The sequence below is a fragment of the Fukomys damarensis genome, unplaced genomic scaffold (assembly GCF_012274545.1).
Source record: "Fukomys damarensis isolate Sample0158 unplaced genomic scaffold, DMR_v1.0_HiC HiC_scaffold_14, whole genome shotgun sequence".
Classification (NCBI taxonomy): domain Eukaryota; kingdom Metazoa; phylum Chordata; class Mammalia; order Rodentia; family Bathyergidae; genus Fukomys; species Fukomys damarensis.
Window position 1 is genome coordinate 45,182,479 of NW_022900926.1, and position 13,448 is coordinate 45,195,926.

Below are 13,448 nucleotides of genomic sequence, written 5' to 3' on the forward strand. Positions count from 1 at the left end.
ATAATAAGGTAAGATCTAAGAACTTCTTCTCATAGTTATATATTTAAACCTCCTTAGATGAAGAAGATATATGAGTAAAAAGGGAATAAAATCTAGTATTATATTTATAGGATTCTGGATTCAAAACTTTCCCTTTTATTCCAGGTTAAATATGCCCATATTACATGGATACAGAAAATTCTCACTTAAAATATCTGCTTAAAATGCTAAGTTTAAAAACAATTTTGTAAGGGAAAAATGGTTTATCAGTCTCTAGTTCATCGTTTCATTAGGTAATATGTACCATGATCTTAGTGACAGAGATGTCATGAATTATTAAGCCATATTATGTATTTGCATTAAGTAGCCCCGTCCTATAAATTCCTAAAATAATGCCTAAAAATAGTGACTCTGCTCAAAAACAATGTGATTTTTAAAAAAATAATTAATAACAAAATAATTGAAAATCTAAGGCAAGCATGGAAACATAAGTACAGAAGTTCATGATGAAACCTGGGATCGGTAAGTGACTGGGCTACTTTTGAAAAAAATGTTCATTTTCTAATTTGAATCCCTATTATAAAGCACCTTACTTTTCATTGATTAGATTGAGAGCCTGGAGACAGTAAAGTCACTGATGTTTGACTTTTATAAGATTTATTTTTATTTTCTGTGAGAAATAAAGTCAACTGTATACTTGCTTTCTTCTGCTCATGCACTGTACCAAAATGTGGAAGGATAATTAAACTGTATTAATATATTGAACCATCAGGATTTTTTAGAAACTAATAGCTTTATTGTGGCTTAGTTACTCCATAAGAGTTTCAAGCAACAGTTTTAAGAGATATTTCAGAGAATATAAATCACCTGCAATTAATACTTAAAATATGTGGATGAGTTAATGAAAGAAATTCAGGAGATAAATGAGAGATGTCAATACAGATATTTTTAAAGTTAGTACTATAGTTTTTCACAAGGCTATAGGTTTATGAAAAAGCTAATAGACCATTTTAGTTGACCAGAAATCTAGTTTCGGGATTTCTAGGAAAAAAATCTAACATGCTATTGGCATTTGCAAAAGTATTTGGTTGGGGATAAAAAATATTACCTGTAGGTACATTCGGTTCAAGGATCTATTTACCAAATGATAAATATGATAAAGTTTATATAGCAGAAAACAACATAAACTAAACAAACTTCAGATTCATATTGGTCTGAAAAGGCTTAATGTCCTATAAAGGCAGAAGAGATGAATCTATTTTTGTGTTATAGGAGGTTGAGAGATGAGAGCAGAGTTATTACTACCCTGTAAATGGACATCAAAGATCACAAGCCTAGTGCAGAGTGCAGCATCACTGGCTGAAAATGGGCTCTCACCTCAACCCAACTGAAGTGTAGGAAGGAAGATACGTCAGAGTCCTTGCTTTCCCTGTTAGTCCGCAATTATAATGAAGCCTATATCAGTTTATCCAAAATACGCTTATTTGTCAAATACTATGTTTTGTTTGCTAATATAACTTGTTTTTAAAACCATGTGTCATAAATCCTGACTTCACAGTGAGCTGTGAAATATATTTAGTGAATTTACAATGGATGTTTAAAAACCACACAAAAATTCAGAATATATCAGAGAACATTGTATATATTACTGTAACTTTGGGGAGGATTGAACTCAGGGAGCACTAAACTAATCCCTAGCCTTTTTATTTTACTTTGAGACAGAATTTTGCTAAGTTGTCCAGGCTGGCCTCAGTTTGTGATACTTCTGTCTTGACTTCCCTAGAAGCTGAGGTTACAAGTGTGTGTGACTATACCCACCTCTGATGTTACTTGTAAATTACTGTTTATGTGAGTTTGTTTGTGGGTGATATGTGGGAATTTGAGGGTTGGAAAATGTCCCTTTGTCTCTAAATCTCTTTTCAGAAATTTTATCCAAGTGCTTGGAATTCAAATGTAAAATATTTCTCTACATCATGATTTGGGGGACTTCAAAATCACTCAAGATACAATATACCTGGGAAGAATAAAATCTTGTTTCATGAGCCAAGACTAATGGTTATCTGTGAGCAGAAGCTAGATGAGAACCTGAGTCCCTTTTATGATAGGAGAAGTATGCTGAAAGGCTCCAGAGATCATCATACTCATTTTCTTATTTTCTATATTTGACCTATGTTCTTTGTGTTGGTACGAATCAATGATTCCCACACGGATACCCTAGTGCACTTGACTACCATGAAAAATAGTAAGAATTGTACTGGGCAGTACTTTTGCAGGAAGTAAGGAGAAGGGTTTTTCCTGGGGTCTTTAATTTTCAGATCAGTTATAAGTTTCATGGGAATTCATAATCAATCAAACCAGGGTAGCAGAAAGGATCCTAAGGACCATCAGTGACACTGAAACATCATTAAACATCAGCATCACCTGTGGAGTTTAGAAATTATTGAGATGCCTGGGCCATGACTACAGATTAAATTTCATTTGGTTTGGGTGTGGGGTCCAAGCACTTTCTAATACACCTTCTCATTGAACTCTGCACATTATGTTGGAGAAGCACTCAAGTCCTACTTACTGTCACAAGACTCTTGAACCTCCTCTTTTATAAACAATTGTAATTTTAACATTTTTATTTAAAAAGTGCAGGAATCTATCCAGAATCAACCACTTAGTCTTTTTTAATTTTTACTCTAGTTTTTGTTTCCCTTTCACTGGCACCTTCACTATATCATACCATAGGGGTGGATGATAACTCAGATCTCTCTTGGGCTAAGGATTTAGTCCAATGATGCCACACTGCCTGCCTTACAAGAATAAGGTCCCGAGGGTGACCCACCCTGGTACAAAAGAAACACCTCACCAAATCCCTATCATATAAGCCAGCCCTCAGCATCAGCAAAGAAGCAAAAAACTCAAGCACTATAGAACATCATACAGGTTGAATATTGTTTACCTATAATGTTTGAGATCCAAGTGCTTTACATATTACATTTTTTCATATTTTGAAATATTTTATAGACTATACTAGTTCAGCATCCTTAATCTGAAAATCTAAAATCTCAGGCAATTCAAATCCCCGAATTTCTTGAGTGTTAGGCTGGAGTTCAAACAGTTTCAAATTTTGAATTTTTGGGCCAAGGATGTTCAAGCTATAACACTTACTAAATGTTTGCTGACACTAATATTATTGTTCTGGTCATTGTTTCCATTATTAACAACCAAAGGCACAGCAAAGACAACAGTTAATAGCAAAATCACCAAAGCAATTTTGCAGAGACTAATGTGAAAAGTACACTATTTCTTAATGTTATATGTTAAATGCTATGTACTCACAGTATGGAAAAAGGACAAGATGTTTGCTTTTTGTTTCACGCACTTACCATTCCCTGTAGTGTCATAAAATAGATAAGTAGCTGATTCAAGAAATGTGTCACAGGTGTGCTCAGGTGAGATTTGTCAAGAAAAGGCCTCGGTCATTCATGTTTGAAACAATAATATTCTGGATTATAGAAGAGCTTTTCTTTGACATTTAAAAATTCCCCTACAATGTTAAAAAAAATAAGTATCCAATAATACTTCTCCTTAAAGAAGATTGCAAGAGGGTGTGCCAAGCTTAGACCTAACAGAAGAAAGCAGAAAATATAAATTGGAGAATATAACTCCTGGGAATATATTGCACCTCTCTTTCTATTATATTGTTTAAGTTTAACCTTTCTCTGACTCAGTTCATTCCCCCACAAAGCCACGGAACTTCCACCCATCTTAGAAGATGTCTACAAGGACTAATACCATATGCTTTCAGGCTCAGGATCTGGGCTAGACTTCTGTGAACTTTTCACGAAGAATTATTTATTCCATGGATCATGTTCCACTGAATTGCAATGAGTTAAGGCAGATTTGTCTAAGCTCTGAAATATTAATAAAAATGACAATGTATGGCCACATATTTGTTGCTGTTATGTAGGGAATACTTGCAAAAGAAGCTGTATCTTCCATTATCTTCTTCCCAATTACTGCCAAATTAGTAATTAATTGATATTCTATGCAATATCCCCATTTTGTATTGAACTGGTTAATCATTATTGCCAAGATTAAGTAGAAAATTTACCTGAAATTGTTACCTGTCTTGCTTAACAGCATAAACAGAAGTAAAACATTATTATCTAACAAGCCTCAGTGTCCATTACCAATAGCCATCATGACTTTGCTGAGCTGAAAGGTCATACCTTCGACCAAGGAAGTAAGGAGGGTGACATTGGCTGCTTTCCGTCTTCCTGCTGGCAAGTTTAGGCCAAGCCTGTCCAGTTTTTCTCTCAGGCAGCGACCCCCATTCTTTGATTTTGCTCTGTCCGGAAACAAAAACTAGGTTTTGAAAGTTCACATTCTGAAGCAAATTGTGAGATGACTTCACCACGTAGGAAGGAAGACATAAACATGTAGGGTGGAGGGTGTGTTGTCAGTACAGTTAGACACACAGGACCACAAAACAGCTTGTCTTACCTTCTCAAGATGCCTCCCAGGAGTGAAGCATTGAGGCACTCAGGGGGTGACAGGCGCCTCTTTACCTCAGCAATGGTCACCTTGTATTTGGAAGTAGAACTGAGGAGAGACAAACGGCCAGGAACAGAGCAAAACAGGTCTGTGGGGTTGACCACGCAAGTGCCACCTGGGGAGGAAAATGAACACAACATGTTAGTAAAAGTGAGAGAAGGCAAGTGCAAGAGGAAAAGTTACTATCAGGGATGGCTTCATATTGAGGAATTCATGACAACCATTATACTTTTCACCCCACAGCAGCTCAGAGTGCTGCTCTGAAGATGTCCTTCCAAATGCTAATGATGGTTTTGGTTTTCCAGAATCACATAACAAACTGTTCTGAGAATACAATTGTAATTTCAGAGAAAATTGACACCTCAGGAAATATAGGCTGGCTTATCAGTGTATATTCTGACATAATCACATCCAGACAGACTTCAACTAGTTAAAAACTCCAGTAGCTAAGCCCACAAAATGTAGCTGTGATTTATACATGACTCTTTGTGATTATATATATAACACCCAATAGATAAAAACTCTACAGATGAATTATCTTTTCCAAAATGTTTGAGAATTACCATCTCCTTTCCCTCATCTATCTATCAACGAGACACCACAGTCACTCTGTCCTCCTATACTAACAGTCATCTCCACATTGCCAGAAATTTCCAGCCCATGCAGGTGATGACAGGTCAAATCCTTGTACTATATGCCAATCTCCAGAGTCCGCACATACAGGCACACAACATAATATCTAGAACACAACAATAGTAACACTTATTAACTATTAATTGCCAATAATATTATTGTGACTACTGTCATCATTATTATTAGCATGCAAAGCAAAGAATTCATAGCAAAATCATCAAAGCAATTTTACTACACTGAAGTCCTTGGAAAAGGAACTTTCTGTCTCCAAAGTCCAAGTTCCTTCAGCTTCACGTTAGTTTAGAAACAATGCAGTTCTTTCCTTAATCTCAAGCAGCTCCCACAGACTAAAGTGAACTTGAGAATCCAAAGGGCTGAGGAAAGTTTCATGCTCCCCAACTCCTCACTAGCTGCAAAAATCCTGAGCCAATGTCCACCTTGCCAGGCTGTTGTCTTTATGATTTAGGCCTGCAGTCTCCCTCTGCATGTATGGACACAACTAGGTGAAGAGTTTTTCAAATTTAAACTTGGCTTTACTTATGGCAACCTTAGGACTTGTCTTCAGAAAAGGGTTGATCTCTATGAGGGAAAAGGGAAAAAGAAGGTGAATGAAGAAAAATGGGCAAGAATATGTGGTCCACAATCTTTTTTTTATTAAAAGTGTGATCCTCTTCAGGCAACACTGGCATTCTTGGAAGGAGATTGTTAGAAATATGGAATCTCAGACCCAACCCCAGACTTTCTGAGTCAAAATATTTTAGTAAGAACCTCAGATAGTACATATGATCATTAAAGTTGGAGAAGCACTGGACTAGGACTTGCTTCCCAAAAGCTCTTTCTTATTTATTTATTTATTTAACCCAGTACAGATGAAGTGTTACATCCCCAGTCTCTGGCTTTGGCTTCAGATTCAGGTGTGTTTCTTTGGCCTGGTAACTTAAGTAACTGGGAGGATGTTTAAAAGGGAAAGGGATCATTGACTTGGGAAGAAAGAACATGATAGCCTTATTAACTGTTAATATAGTCCCATACTGTAATTTTTGGAATTCCTTCTGGGAGCTTTGTGGTCATCCATGTGTCCCCCACTCAAAGTACTAGAGACTAAGATGTTTCTCCTAAATATTCTGGAGCTGTTAATATCCCCCAAATGTCTTCCAAAACAAGAAGATGGATCATCAAAATGTCAGGGCAGATATTTTGGGCTGGAAGCCACGTCCTATCCATGCGGCCAAATTCCCCATATAAGTTCCTGGAAACCTGTTCTTAGTTTGAAGACAGAGAGAGGTCGTAATTGCCAAACTAAAATCTTGTTGTTCAAGTAAGACTTATAGTCAACGCCACAGAAAACTTATACAGTTTGTACAACTATCTCCCTCAGGAGCTAGAAACACGAATTCACCTATACTTCCTCACTTTGCATGCTCAGAATATGCCTCCTTGCTTTGAATGCACTTACCTCATTGTTCATGCCACTTTCTGAAGCAGTCCTAGAAGTCCTCTTTCCTGGTTGTCTTTGGTTGTGGCTGCTTCCAGACCCTGAATCGTTTCAAAATGTTTACCTCTCATGGTCATTTTGACCTTAAAGAGGGGCCTCAAGTTGCATGGTGCCAGGTCCAGTGAACAATGTGAAGGAGGACACACTGTAATGTTTTCATGAGCCTTTTCATCGGATGACACTTGGTAAAAGCATTCACTGTATTTTTTAATCACATCTTGTAAAGATAATCTTGAAAAAGACTCCCAGAAAGTGGCAAGAATAATAGGGTAGATGTTTTCGAAGGGAGAAGTAATATTTTGAGGAGGATTACAGGTGGTGTGACTTTTACTATAATGCACTTAATTTAAATATTCACTGTATATTGTGTACATATAGTTTTCCTAGCTACTAAGAAAAAGGAAGAACAAAAATTTGGGCCTTTCCTATTTTTGCAAATCTTCAGTAGGCCAGAAATCCATTATAGAGAGATGCAGATGATTATGACTTTTGCAAAAGGAGTTAAATCACTTTCTCCCCTATGAGAAAACTGCTTGCTTTTGGCAAAGTGAACCCTGTGTGCTAAAAGCCAGCTGTTCCCAGGGAAACCACTGAAACTGCTTCTAGGCATGTGCTAACTACCTGGGCCTCACATCCAGGCTGGGTTTCTGGCTTATCCTCAAATAGGCATGTATTAGGTAAGTCACGCAGGCTGCATATTAAGAGTATGCCTTATGCACACACAAATTGCCTGAAGGATTTATTTTGTATTCAGGATTAGCCATCAACTCTAGAGTCTTTTATTTTTTTATGTCACTGTATCTTTAAAGGGAATTTCTGTTGCTTTGATACTTGGCATTGCTGCAGCCTTGGGGAACTCTCTCATTCTGGTGAAAGATTTGGCAACTTGTAGAGTTTACAGCAACTCAGGGAGCATGATATCTTTCTTCTCAGTGGTTTACTTTTTAGGGAGGTAGGAAAAGGTATTGGTCAATATAACAAGACATTTGCATTTGGAAGGAAGGTGTTGAGGGGCTGGACTTCTCTAAGGGGACCCAGACTATGCATGGCACTGATGTGATTCTGAGGAAGAAAGGCCATGAGATTGCACCTCACCGAGTTGTGTCAGCAGCGGTCCCTAGTTGTCATCAGCTGGAGCTCCCTTTTCTCACTGTGGCTGTGTGTGTCTATTTGAGATTCAGCACCCCAGTTCAGGATATCTCTCATTCCAGAGCTAGCATGCTTGTGAGGAACTGCATCTCTTCGATTCATAATGCACAGACACAATATTTCCAAAGAGGTCACTATTTTTTAAATTTGAAGTTTGGAGACAAGACTTCCTGTTTGCAGTGATGCTGCACACTCTAATGAGTAGCTATGGTAACAGTGTAAGAAATCAGGGATTATCTACTGAAAATCACTTGTTTAGGACAAAGTGACAAGTTAGCCAAAGACTTACTGTGTGTGAAACAAAACCAGGCACATGCCCCTGCAGTCACACTGGGTTAGATCCTACATAACCCAGAAATTTGGGGCTGTATTCTTGGCGTAGTCGGGGACATCCGTTCTTGTGTCTGTGGGAACAGTGTGTCTGAGGGCACAGGGTGGGGTCATGGAAAAAGCACAAGTAAGACATAGGACAGCTAGTGACTTGGCCACACGACCTTGGCGAATCATTCTCTAGATTTCAATCTCTCTGTCTGAAAAGTATGTTCGTTTCTCCAGTGGATGAAGAGGTATGAAGGAAATGCATACATGTCCTTCGCAGCCTGAGTAAAGGCCACTCAACAACCGCCATCGTGTTGAGCATCTACCCTTCTCAACACGCGTGCTCTGAAACTAGAGAAGAACCCACCCACAGTTTTTACTGCACCAGAGTGGTGACGCCTGTGGCTAACCAGCTTTTCCTCCAAGGAGCCTCTAAAGCTGCTTCTGAACCACGCGGGTCTAAACTAGAGACTTCTCCCCCACCCCCACCGGAGGACGCTCTCCACAGTGGCTGGAGGCTTCCCGCGCTCTCCTGGGGCGATCAATACTTGCCGGCGGTTTCGGGGCGGGCGCCAGGCCCTTGCTCACAGCTCCTCCAAAGTTGCAGCACCGCCCCACTCGGCGCCGCGTCGCTGTTGACATAATTAGACCAAATCTTGGGAGCAAAATAAATGTTCTGTTCGCCTTACAGCCAAACAGATGTTTACAATTCAAATGAAAGAAATACAAACGGCAGGGATTTTTTTTCTCTCCCCTTGTTCATCTCCAGTGATCGCTCGTTTTTTTCTGACACATTAAAAATGTGTAAGCGATTACAAGAGTTTCCTGTCCCTGTTTGTTCTGCTGTTGCAATTCTGCGAGGTGTGCATGTGAACATCCGGCTGGGGTAGAAGCGTTGCGCTGCTTCCCCTCCAGCCTTTCTCCTTCAGCGCGCCCCACCTCCTGCACCCTCACTCCAGGCAGCAGATATTAACAGTACTCAAACGGAGAAGGGGTGGGGACTTAATGGCCACCAAGTAGGCCTTTGATGTGTCAGTGACTGTGCAGTGCGCAGGAGAAACACTGTCACAGGTACAAAGGGATTGGGGATTATGGTGGCTGATGCGTTCCTTCAGATGCAAAACGCAGGAGACAAGCGGGTGTGTAATGGTGTGTGTGTGTGTGCGTGCGTGTGTGTGTGTGTGTGTGTGTGTGTGTGAGAGAGAGAGAGAGAGAGAGAGAGAGAGCGCGTGGGGGAAGGTGTTATCTCCACTCCTCGTGCGGAGTGCTTCAGTTTTGGTTTTCAAAGTAGTAAAGAAATTAGAGCGAAGGCAATAGGTTGTGAGAAAAGCGACCTCCCTCCGCTTCCCGTCACCACAACCACGGCCACCACCAACAAACTGTCCGACAATTAGGCCTCTAGATTTTTTGGTACAGGTGTTTTAGACTTCATCTACAAGATACTAAACTTCAGATCGGCAGCCTCTTGCACGTAGGGGTGAAGGAGGCAGGTGAGGCTCCCAGTGTTTTTCTGGTTTTATTTTCACCCACAGAAGCTGAACCACAGAGATGAGATCTGGGTAGGCGCTCTCTTTCCTGGGGGTGACGAGAAAAGAAAGGGACCAAGGCTTCCCACCCTCTTCCAATCTTATTCCTTCCAAGATAGGCTGAAGAACCAAAGATTCTCTCTTCAGCTGGGATTCCAAGAGTCAAGGTCCCGACGAAACCAGAGGAAGAAAAGGAAGGCGCATGCTCCCTCCCTCCCCAGTACGGAGCCAGCAGAGGTGAGGGATGCGAAAAGGAAGGGTGGTCAGTTTCAGCCACCTTAACATTGGCAGGCAAGGCAAATGAAGCTAAAGCTGCATTTCACGGGAGCATTTAAAAGTTTAAATCTGAGCTGACAGCGTTCGTATCGCAATGTCAGTGCCTCCGCCTTGGCATGCCAGTCATCACCTCTAAGCTATCTGACAGACTGCATCTCCTTAAAACGTGCAAAGTTCAAATCGTATTAATTCCCCAAAAATGTTTTGATTCAAAGTAGTTTGTATTTTGTGTAGCCACGGGCAATCGGGAAAGCGCTCCTGCCAGCCAGTGGCCGGTCGTCTCCTCTCCGCTGGCCCAGAGGCTGCGGCGGTATTTAAGCTTCCGAAATTAGCCTGGGGCTGCAAGGCGGAATGATCACAAGGCGAAACAGGGCGCTTCCCCTCTTTACTTTTTTCATCTCCCCTCCCCCTTTTTAGTTTGCCATCCCGGTTTCACAAAAGAGACCGGGTCAAAATGTCCTTTTCCACCTACAAGTGGAAAGACCGGATCTTGTCATCTCGACTGTAATCATCGGAAGGCCAGAGTCCCTACCCAAATGACCCCTACCCTGAAATTCCAGTACGGGTTCTTTCGCTATTAGCTTCCTCCCCACTCCGCGCTCCTCCTTCTCGTCATCATCAACCTTGCTCACTTATTATTAGACACTCAGAGCAAGGAATGAAAGAGACCGTCGTCTGACAAAGGGGCGGGGGCCATGGGGGAGCCTCAGAAAAGAGGAGTGGGTTTTCCTTTCTTTCTTTCCTTTCTTTTTTTTAATGATTAAAAACATAGACGACTCCTGTAAATAGAAGTCTCATTTCTTCAAGAGATGCCTTTTGAAACCCAGTATCTGAATATTCAACGAAGGCAAAGCTCCACTCTGTACGTACAACATTAATATGATCTCTGCAGAATTTGCTACTCAGAAATATTAACATATCAAAGCCAACGCCGGAGGCGAAAGAAGCTATCGATACGAGAGCACAGAGTAAAGTAAAGATTATTGGTTCTGATGGTTGGAGTGGCGGAGCTGCGGGCGACATCGCGCACACCATTAACCGGCAGTGAGCGCGCGGGGAGCTGCGCCTCCTAGGCGGTGGCAAATATTTTATCTAGGTGGTAATTACCTCGCCTCTGCCTCCTTTTCACGTATAATTTTTTTTTTTTTGATGCTAGGTCCTCATTACAGAAAGACACAACATAATTGCGCCTTACCAAAGTGAGTCAGAGAAATGGCACTTTGTTTTATACAAGTGGCCAGATTTAAAGGACAGGCACTCTCAGGCCTCACCCTACTGCAAACCACGGCAGCTTTCCCTGCAGACCCACGGAGGGCACACCGACGCGTGTCTTTCTTAAAAAGGAACAGTTGCTGGGGTCTTGTCTTTGGAAGTAACATCTATTTTTTTCCGCTACTGTAAATTCTGGAGGTCATTAGAAATGTAAATTTATCCAAGAACTTAGGGAGAGAGCGAATAATGTTAAAAAGTTGTGCTTTTTCGAAAAATGGGATTTTGTGTGGAGAATCGTCTGTGAAGCATGGGCTGGAAAAGAAGCAGACACTCTTCGAAGCTATTAGACGTTACTGCATCGGGCTGTAAGATGGACAGCAGTATAGCACAGCGTTTTTGCTTCATGCGCTCCTGATTTTTGACGAAATAAAGTGGGCTGAGCTGTTGACAGAGAAGTTCTGTGCAAGACTGACAATAGAGAGAAGGGGATTCTGAGGCATTTCCTCGAAAATAGGGTGTCCTGAGAGAAGGGGTTGGGTGAACGCTGACAAAATGTCCTTCCCTGTGAAGGTGACACTTCTTTGCTACCCACTTGCAGTCTGTCCTGAAGGCTGGTACTTTCAGAGCAGCCAACGTGTAGACACACTGCCCCTCTCCAGGGCCCACACAGGTCAACTGGCCTTTAGCTAAAAGAACTACAAATGAAATAAACTCAACAGCTAAATTCTTAGTTACTTCGAAGTGAGAGGATTAAGGTTTAACCAAACCATACAGACTTAGCCCCAAGTTAGTTACATCACCTTTCTCTTTGGAGTTATGTTGTTCTACAAAATCAATGTTTGGTTTTAAAATGCCAGATTAAGAGATGATGTTTCAGTGAAACAGTTACTAAATTCTACAAGAACAATAGATATCTCCTGATAATCATCATTTCTATACTTCTGATAAGACCGCAGCTTGCACTTCGTAGATTCCTAGAAGCTTTGGCATTTCTAGATAGGACCCTAGGTGGTAGAGCATGTCACCAAAATCTGAAAATTCAACGGATTCTACTGCCGCAGTCTCATATCCCGGCTCCTGGCCTCGGCCACGAATAATTCTCATCCTCTGTTACCTATCGTACAATGGGATATAATTTCAAGCATCGAAGAAGGTGATCTTCAAGCAAGTACGGAATTGAATACGAAAATCGCAGTAACGCGAGCTCTGCTCTCTGAGGAGCCGGCTCCGTTGCTTAATTAGTGGCGCTGTCCTTCAGCACCACGGCTATCTGTGCGCCCAGAGCGCAAGGCCTCACCTTTAGTTTCAGCCTTCCTGAGGAGACCGCAGTCATCAGATCTCACTGGAACCTCTTCTCATTGTGCACTTTTTTTTGACTCGCCTTACCCTGTGACTAGCTAATTGTAAAATTCATCAGTCTTGGACCTATTTCTTGGCATTTAGATATGAGTAGGTATTGACCTGACCGGCATGCTCATTTAAAATAAAAATGTGTGTGTAGCAGTATCCATAGTTTTCGTTTTAAGAGTTGAATGGCTTTTTAAAATAAAATATAAAATCCAAATACACATTACAACAACACCCAAATTCTAACAGGAAAACACCCTTTGCTTTCTTTCTTCCTGAATTTATGCACATTGCACTCTGAAGTCTGCAATTTAAACACAAATATCTGCTACTTTCTATCAGCACAGTTCTGTCCCCACAAAAATAAGAACTTCAAGAATCTTTGAAAGGAATGGAGAATGACTGACGGACACTATTCCCTACCACCAGAAGTGACTCAGTTTTAGTGGTTTGGTTACTAAAGACAACTGTGGCCCTGGAGCAGGAATTAGTCTTGGTGAATAGGCCATGTCTTATTAATTCGTATGAAGTTGGGATAACAGCTGGTCCCTCTTGCCTTGTATGCTCCTCAGGTTTCTCAGCATGCTAGCAAAATAAACTTCAGAGGCTCTGGGTACAGTTAAGTAGGGGAAGCCAACAAAATCTGCACTGCCTTGAGGCTCTGTGAATATTATAGTTCAAAACCTTTTGTCAAAATGGAACATATGAGATGCAGCCCCCTTCAGTGCTTCAGCTGAAAGCAACAGCTCTCTCTTCTCCTCTCGCCTTTCCCCCACCTTCCAATTCCACGGGTAACTCTGGATTCAGATGTTTTCCTCAACAGATGGGAACAAGAAAGCTTTATCCGGTACAGTTAACACTACCTCCTCCTCCCACCCTCCCTTAAAGAAAGAAATGTTCTGGACTCTTACAGAAATAAGGCAGCTACAATATTGGTGTTTCATTAGTCTCCCCTAAAGCCTCAATGA

General features: G+C 41.1%; 1 protein-coding gene across 2 annotated transcripts in view; it reads right to left on the minus strand.

Moving 5' to 3' along the window:
• Tfap2d (transcription factor AP-2 delta) overlaps window positions 1-13,448 on the minus strand; it is a 52,100-nt gene that overhangs the window by 33,167 nt on the left and 5,485 nt on the right. For both annotated transcript variants that reach the window (XM_010631105.2, XM_033763189.1), the window contains 2 exons: window positions 4,474-4,639; window positions 4,200-4,318 (listed from right to left, as the gene is read on the minus strand). In XM_010631105.2, the coding sequence (XP_010629407.1) occupies window positions 4,200-4,318; window positions 4,474-4,639 (285 nt within the window). The remainder of the gene's footprint in view (window positions 1-4,199; window positions 4,319-4,473; window positions 4,640-13,448) is intronic.